Source organism: Agrilus planipennis, unplaced genomic scaffold (genome assembly GCF_000699045.2).
Source record: "Agrilus planipennis isolate EAB-ADULT unplaced genomic scaffold, Apla_2.0 scaffold28, whole genome shotgun sequence".
NCBI classification, from domain to species: Eukaryota; Metazoa; Arthropoda; class Insecta; order Coleoptera; family Buprestidae; genus Agrilus; species Agrilus planipennis.
The window spans coordinates 720515-729706 of record NW_020438897.1 but is presented as its reverse complement, the minus strand read 5'-3'; the positions used below and the strand labels follow the sequence as shown (position 1 = coordinate 729706).

General features: G+C 32.9%; 1 protein-coding gene across 1 annotated transcript; it reads right to left on the bottom strand.

The window, feature by feature from the left end:
* Positions 1-5309: 5309 nt before the first annotated feature.
* Positions 5310-9117, bottom strand: LOC112904045. Its single transcript, XM_025973201.1, has 14 exons — positions 8974-9117; positions 8850-8905; positions 8636-8798; positions 8395-8580; positions 8083-8335; positions 7876-8025; positions 7593-7804; positions 7309-7538; positions 7070-7250; positions 6802-7008; positions 6476-6744; positions 6170-6413; positions 5886-6074; positions 5310-5546 (listed from the first exon to the last, which is right to left on the bottom strand). Exons 1-14 carry the CDS (start codon positions 9001-9003, stop codon positions 5394-5396), a joined length of 2523 nt encoding a protein of 840 aa, XP_025828986.1. The 5' UTR covers positions 9004-9117; the 3' UTR covers positions 5310-5393.
* Between the last annotated feature and the right edge of the window lie 75 nt (positions 9118-9192).

Below are 9192 nucleotides of genomic sequence, written 5' to 3'. Positions count from 1 at the left end.
ATAATATTATTCTTATCTCATACATATACCATAAGTATTTATGATCTACATTCTAGAATCTAGACTCTACTACATGTTCGGGAGAAAATCAGTCAGGTTGTGAGTGAGAACAGTGTAGGTTAGAGTGTATTACAGGAAACCCAAAACAATATGTAAATAAAACTGGTTGAGTTCTTGGGTAGTGTTGCTGCGTCTTTTAATTAAGCTTTGATAGTCCATGACCTTCATTAGTACTACATGTAATTGAAGGTAACGAATTAATGCTAAACATTTACCTAAAAGTGTTTATGTTTCTATAATTTTGTGAGGCTTGTAACGATTTTCTAAGAAAACCACTAAACACGTTGAGTTTACGTGATTTAGCATATGAAAGAAAGACCTTTTTATGAGGGTGGAATTTTTAACACACCTAACAAAACCACATGTTTTACGCTTTCGACTTCCTTTTTATTTTATTCATGTCGGTTTTGATGCACTTATCCCACTCTTTAGAATCACTTGGGATCGATAACTGGACTCTGTCCAAACTCTAAGAGTTTCCGATTTTGCTGGAAAACGTGATGACAGGATTGTCAAAAAAGTTGATTCTAGAAATTGGTGTAAGTTAAAAAGGAACAACAATAGCACTCAATAAAATTTCATCGACAGATTTTCCTTGGTAGTCCAAATTCTATAATTTTTCATTTCTGAAAAAGTGCTATTGGTTATTTAACGGCAATGCAATATTGTTTTCATATTTTTTTTTGTGAAAACTATATTATCATTTGGAAACTGCTGAAATTTTTATAAAAGATTAGTTTAGCTCATCCTCGAAATTAAAGAAAGACCCCGATAGACTCTATCTCACGGGGTTTCTATTATGTATGTACAACACGCGAAGTCAGGAACAGGTATATAGTAATTATCCTAAACATCGTATAATTAATAATTTCAAAAATTAGAAACATTTGCGTGTAAGTACCTACATAATAATATCACAAAATAATTACATGTTTATTTATTGTAATTTTGTGATTGAGTTATTTACGTGTATAAATACCTTTCTACATATGTGTATACAGGGGAGATCGGGGCAAAACGAGGTTCGGGACAAGACGGGATTCGTATGCGCATATGTGTCCCCGACAGGGCTATTCGGACGAACTTAAGTCGCCCTACATGTAGCTGGAAGGGAGCGTGTCAGTATTTTTTTTTGGGCTGCACTGTGAGAAAAAATTGAATTTATTCATATTTTTACGAAGTTTTGTGGCAAATGTTGACGCGTTATTGAGAGAGTAACTAAATATTTTTATTGTATTTTTAGTCCTAGATCGTAACAGTAGTATCGGAGTTTGATATAAGATACTTTTAGGTTAGAAGTACTTCGTTTAATTATAAAATATGTTTGTTGGGGCAAAATGGTCGAGGTCTAACGGAATACTTAATCTGAATAGAAAAATATTAATAAGCCAAGAATTAAAGTGCGCTTGAAAAACACTTGGATGGGTCATTCCCACCAGTTCCTAATTCTATTGGGCAGGCAGTTGGGGTGAGAAAGATGAGATGGACGAAATGAAGAAAAGTGAAAGACCATCTTTGAAATAAAATTATTATAATTACTTCCCCATCATTTGCCCAAGCGATCTAAGGAAATTCGGAATCGAACCAGTTTCCTCTCAAATGTTAAGCAATAGCTAGACCTTTAGACAATACTGCTGGGGGCACTGCGCTTGTATTTGTATGCTGTAGCATGCGTCATGATTGGGCCCATAATACAATTCCTGTGTTGTAGTTGATGAGCACTACAATTTTGCGCATACTTGTGAATACTGCCAGTCTGATTAAAGTATATCCTCCTTTTACCCCGTGCTTTTTCCCATTTTGCCCCGACCATGCGAAATTTGAGTTCCTTATTGCTGTCCCTCATTATGAAAAAAATAAGTAATTTATTGTACTTACATAATGTTTTGCATAACTATTTTTTATAAGATGATTTCTTTCTTAAATATCCCATTTTGCCCCGGTCTCCCCTACGTATATTTCGTTGGTTAAAGGTTTTGCATTTAAACCCGAAATTACACATAAAATATTAAAAAAAATACTAAAATGCGGTTCGATACTCAATCTGTTTCTAACTGAGTGTCGCAATTCGTTTTAGGTGTTTTTTAAATATTTTTTGAAGAATTTTGTGTTTTATATAGCGTTTTATTTAGTTTCGTTATATCAATCGACTGACTAGTTTGACGCGACAAATCAAAGCTTATAATTTTGTTTTTTTGATGAAGATACATGTATGTACCTAATCTCTTTGTGACGAAGAAACAGCAATTTCTTTCGTCCCTTATTCGTTTACACATCGATCGTTGCCAAAAACAAATTGAAGTCCTTTGTGTATATTTGTTGCTTGTTCAGGAAAGATTGCATTGCTTGTCTCGTTCTCTTCTGTATCATTTCCTTCTGTAGTCAATTAGAAAATACGGCGTAAATCGTTTTCCGCTCCGTCAAGTAGTATAATGTGATTTCAATTTTGTTATTCGTTTTAGTTGAAAGTCGAGGAAACGATATTTCAAGATAAAGTCGGATTTTAAACACGTGCCGTTCGCCGGGTACAATCATCCACAATTGCTTCCGATCGAATGCTTAATCAGATATTCTAGAACTTTATAATATTTTCCAATAGTAACGGCGGAAAGCCACAGAGAGATTTGGAGTATCACATCGTGTTTTCGGAGATCGGCATCTCTTACGTTTCGGCGTTTCCTTCAAAAATAAACCAAAGGTTTATCTATTACATTTTATTATATATTATTCTGACAGATATAAGTTCGAGAAAAAATGTTTAAAATTTTAAATGATATGTACTAAATAGGGCAGACACAACTTGTCTACTACTAAATACTGTGAAGTGTAGAAAATTTTCATATCTTGGAGATATATTCAGAGAGGAGCGTTATAGAATTCTTCAATTAATCATGGAAGGAAGGAAGCAGGCTTCCTGGCTGAGGAACATCCGTGAATGGGCCGGCATACGTATTGCAGGGGAACTGCTTTTTAAGACAAAATATTCAGTCAGGTATTCTTTTACATTAGCTTGAAGTTTTCGCTTTACTACCTTTTGCTACAAGCTAGCGATGCAACGGAAGTGTCATTACGGAAACAGAAGTAAATTTTTGCGGAAGCCGATGCGGAAGTGTAATAATTTTAGGTGACAGAGTAATCCCAAATGGAACTTCTTTTTGACATCAAAATTACACTTTTAACTTAAAATTTACACCACTGAGTAAATACAATGCAAAATAAGTAGACGCTATAACTGGCTAAGGAGAAGCTGAGAGTTCTGAATGTTTTTAGATTAAAATAGAAAACTAATAAGAAAATAAAATTTGGAAAATATCAACGTATGGAATACTGAGAAATAGATTTAGGCCTTAAACTATAATAAAGTTATTTGCACAGGGACAATATTATTATTGACAATATTTTGCAGCCACAACGCTGCATTGACGCTAATACTTCATAAACAAAAACGGTTGATAATAATACGTTGACAATGTTACAAAGGGGTTGCTGAAAGCACAACATGCAGTTTTGTAACGAGCAATTCCATTTATATTGTGTTTTGAAAACGGCCAAGTTCAGCCAATAGATAAAAGTTATAAATTTTTACGACTTGTTTTATTGTTCCGATATACTGATTTTCAAAAAGATGGGAAATAAGATTTTGCTGAGTTCCGGTAAGCTTCCCTTATAAAAATGCGGAACCAGATGCAGAAGCGAATGTGAAAATGTATGCGGAACTTCCGTAATTACGGAAGAGGAAGCAGAGGTCTGTTATAGCGCTGCTACAAGCTACAGTTATATATGTTTGCTACGAAACTTCTACACCGGTTAATTGTCTATCGATAGATCTTAAATAGAGGTGCCTAAACTGTGTCATAAATTATTTTTAGATTGTTCCTTTAGGATGGAAAAAGTTGTTGACAAAAAGAAATTACTTCTATGTTCGCGAACGGTTAATTTGGAAATTCGAAAATATTAAAAGTGGAAGTACATGCAAGGATGCTAAATATGATTGTTGGGCGTAGCGGGAATAAACTTTAGCAGTCAATAAGTAAAAGGAGGAATAGGATGGTAGGACACCCTGAGACATAAAGGGTTAGTTAGCGACGTAAGCGGAAATTGAGTAAAGAGAAGCAGAGTTCGCATGTAGTTACGGTTGTGAGATGTTCTATTTTCCAGTAAATGGGAACATTGGAATAGGGAAGGGAATATTGGTTGTGTGCATGAGTCTGTCCGACGATCAGTTTTCAGATCGACGAGCCTGTGGGATGCCCTTATTTGAAAACGTTGATATAAGAAACTTGTCATCAAAAGCAATAATCAACCGAAGAAAACACTCATAATATTTTTCATACTTGCCTTTCCTTGGTAGATTTTTAATAAACATTTTAAGTATAGAGGTTTGAAAAAGGAAAACAACAAAATTCACCTTCCTTAATGGTTTATTATCCAAATATATTCATTCAACATATCGTTTTTTATAATTAGGTACCACATAGTAAAAAGTGTGCTAATAATAATAAATACATTCATATAAAGATTTGAAATACAATAAATCTGAAAATGGAGAAAGACTTTTAAAATTTAAAACACTTTTGAATTAACAGTATCTCTAATCGTAAGTGTTCCTGTATAATATGGTAATTGAAGAACTTTTTAGAAATTTAAGGTTTTCTTAAGACTTCCATATAAATTGGAAAAAAAATTATTAGTTTTAATGTAGCTAAACAATTCGCAACATAAATAATTTAAAAGACGCAAATATTTTGTAAAATTAAGTTAACATCTGCATTAAATTTGTTACTATTGATAATATTTACTGCTAATTATTCTTATTGGAAATGATATAAATTAAATCTATGACTAGATATACAAAATAAGAAAAGGGCAACTTATTTACTTTATAAAGCTACATAGTCAAATTGTTAAAATATGCATTAATAAGGAAGAAGCATTGCAGAGTAAATTAAAGTAAATAATGCTGTAATGAACTGCTGCCAAAAAGAATAATGGGTTATATTGCGTGAAAGTAACTTTTGGTTAAAGTTTACTAGGTAACATTCTGAATACACTTTGAATACAATATACTGATATTTTAAATTAATATTTTTACATGTCAAAATACGAAAAATTATTAAGGAAAAATTTTATTTTTAAATAAGGCCGCAAATAAAGAAAAGTAAAAAAGAAAAGTACAACCGAAGAGTCCAGAGATAATACTTTACAGAGATCACAAAATGAAAATAACCGAATNTAATAATAGCAATTAGTTGCGTATTCTATACATCCCATGCATTGAATAAACGGATAGGAATAATGATACAGTAATAATAAATACTACGGGAAATTATTAATTAATCCTCGGTACTGGAAAAGACGTAATTCACAGCTCTACTGATGTCGAAATCAGCAGCCAGGGCTATTTCGACTAATTTATCGGTACTAACGACGTCGCCACAAATATCTCGTAACTGAGCAACAAAATTGTCCATTCGAGAACATGTGCCCTTCAGTTAAAAAGGAAATGTTGTATTACTGATACCAATAATGTGAACTTAATCATTGAAATTTTAAATTAATCACTTGTGTTAATTTCGTATAATTGGGAAGAAAAGACCACTTCCAAAAAAGAATTTGTCTCTACAGTTAGGACTTTAAAAATGTACATACTATTTCACATTTCACATTCGAGTAAAAATTGGAACACAATCGTGGGAATATGAATTTGAAAATATTTTAACGTGAATTCCTTTTGGCTCCTTATAAGAGATTTTAGTCAAACATTTCATTAATGTGGAAACGCTGGTAGTGAGTTATTATTTTATAGAGATAGAAATTTTGCTTACCTCATTTACGAAATCGGCAAAATCGGGTTCGGACTCGCAGTATTTGTAATTATAGCCTGTAACGTTTTTCTTTGGCGTTTGCGTCCACACGCAATCGAAAACTTCCGCCTGCAAGGACACGGGCAGTTCATAAAAAACTTCGCTTTCCGTCAAATCGTTATGTTGAAATATGAAGAACAGGCATGCTTTCTGAAAGGAGAAAACGTAATCATTACATTTAGATTAATTGGAACCTGATAAAACATGGATTTTCTGTTTTCTCTTAAACGAAGAATAACACGTACCTTCAAATTGTTAGCGTTGTACTGATCGGCAACACTTAACAAGTATATAACTGAATCTTCATCTATGTTCGTTTCTAAGGCGCTTTCACACATTTGTTTTAAAGAATCACACTCGTATCTGTCACTTAATAGCAACAATTCGCACAACTGGTCTGTAGAAAGGGACTGTTTCAGTCTGCCACTGTACAAATACTCCAAGAAAATTTTAAATAGGAAATCATTAGTGTCGTATATGTGTATTTTTCTACAAATTTATCATAGAATAAGTAAAGTCCCGAATTTTTTTTCAATGTACCAAAAACTTACTTATCAATGGCTTCCTTCATACCCGACAACAGAGCCCTTCTGAACCAATCACATCGAGCTGCCACTATTACTCGATGAGCCTTTAAAGTGCAAACATTTTGATCAGGCACACCAGATTCTTTTTCGCTGACGTCCTGGGCATTTGCGCAAACTATTACTTTAAACTCCATATCAGTACTATCTTCGTCATCCATTAATTTGGCAGCGAGTTTTGAAAGGTCACTTTCGGAAGGTGGAGGAGGAACACATAAAGATTCCACCAGATTGAGCTTCAAAACATAACATTTCAAAAGAAATTTGATTTTTTATACTTATTATACATGTACCATGCATCCTTGAGAATTTTGTGTTTGACTTGGGGAGTTCAATGGTTTCTGACAGTTATCACTGCTAGCACTTTCCTTGTTATTGTCCAACAAGCCTAAAATTTGCAAAGATTGAATAAAAGCATCCCTCTGAATTAAATCGCACAATTGCACCATAACATCTTGCATCATTTCGCGATGCGCTACTAGCCTCTGAAGGACGCCGGCCTACAAACGTGTAATTTTACAAATTTTCTAAATGAAAAATCTACAAAAACAGTTTACAAACCACTTTGCTGGTGCCGACTTTAAAACAGAATTTAAATTCTTTCCAATCTAATTTGTCATCAAGCATTACTGAAATTTCCTCTAAACGCAAAAGAAAGAAAGGTAACTCTTCAAAAACTTGCTCTAGATTTCGTGCCACAGATCGTACTTTTTGCGACTGAGACAATTCTTTAAACGTTTCTCTGAAAAATTACTCGTTTTTATACAAATAGACCTTTTTGTACATTAATGTAAGCTTACTTTTTGTGTAATAATAGACTTATACCAAAAGTAACGTACTCGTAAACGTCTTTTATTTTATTTAATTCCCGAATATGTAAAACGTTTTTTAAGGATCTGCCCAGTAAAAGCAAATCTACTCCCGAACGTTTCTTTGGTTCATCTTGAGGCGAAATCACTTGTAATATTTGTTGTAAAGCCTTTTCAATTTCTACCACGACAGATGAAATAGTATCCAATATCACTTCAACCTAATAGGGAAAAATATAAGTTTATCGACAAAAAAATTAATAATTTTGTTTTACCTCAGGTACAATGTAAGCAGCAATTTCGTGTCGCTGGGTTGACGTCATACCGTTGAAGGTAGACTTAACAATATGTAAAAAGTTTTGTAATTGAGACATAAATATAGGTAACCGTGACTTTGCGTATTGAATGATTTCATGACGCTCTTCCTTAGACAATTCTCCTTTTCGTTTTGTAAAAAGATCACAAAGTAAGAGCAACTTCACTGCCGCTATGAAATTTAGAAATGAACATTTACTAAATTCTTCATTTTCACATTTGAAATTGTATTATAATATTTACCAACAGCTGCATCCCTTATTGACTGTTTCACCATAAAACATAATTTTGACGCGTTTGAGGTAATATTGTCAGTTGAACCATGGCATGCACTGAAATGTCCAATCATTTGATTTATGCTTTGATGCATGTCATTCACCAGGCTTATTATTTCTAGAACATGAAATGATTCTTAAGAACGACGCAAGAATTCATAAAGAGAAAACTTACGCCCTTTTAGAGCCATATTTTTCAAATACAGTTCACACATTGACACAAGTTTGCTAAGGCAAGGGTACTGTTTACTGACATCAATAACTTTTTGAATTGTTGCTTCGCTCACTGAATATGGCAAACATTCTGCATAAAAGAAATGCAATATCGTTCCCAAAACATCTTCAGGGAGTCCACTAAATGGAATTGGAACTGTATCCCAACTTAAGTCTTTTCCAAACAATTTTAATACAATGGAATGTACCTTAAACTTCCATAACATATAAAACTACATGATTATTGTTCAGGACAACATTACAAATATGATACCTCTTTTTTATTAGATGCAACTATGATCATATCAGAAAAATAACCATCTTCTAAAGCCGGCAATAAAGAGAAGGGAAACTTTGGAAAGTGATCAATAGATTCATCTGCTATTCGTTTACATTTAAGCAGTACACCCCAATTTTGACATGTAAGAGTCATTTCATCTTTAACTTCATTCCATTCACACTAGAAATCAGTTATATTATAATCACAATCGAATACTTAAAATTAGGGTACAAACACTAAATTCAATTATATGTCCTGAATATACTCCAAAACATAGTATAAGATTGTCATAACTTTTATGAACTTCAAATGTTTCACAGCTAAAAAGGGGCACTGGGTTAAGTTCTTCTGGAACAGTCCAAGTTACATCTCCAGAATCGTCTAGTTTAAATGTTACCCTGAAATGAAATAATCATGCATTTGCTTCTATACTTTTATACTTTTCTTACCCTTTTATAGAAAGACATTCGTTCTGACTTGTGCGAATTTCACTGTATTCACTTATCTAGAAACAATTAGAAAAGCAAATATATAACAATATAATTTTACACATTTTTGCAAAAAGCACAGTACCTCCCAAACTCCAATGAAAAATCCAGCCATAATTTCATATCAAAATTGGTTTGGAAAAGAAAATATTTTCATTAGCATTCAAATAAAACCACTTTTATCCATTTATTTAATAATTCTTGACAGTTAAATTGTAGGTTATAAATAAATAAATAATTATTTGTCAATGTTCAAGGTCGTAGTCAAAATTATGGCAAACATCGATTTTAACTAGTATTTTAT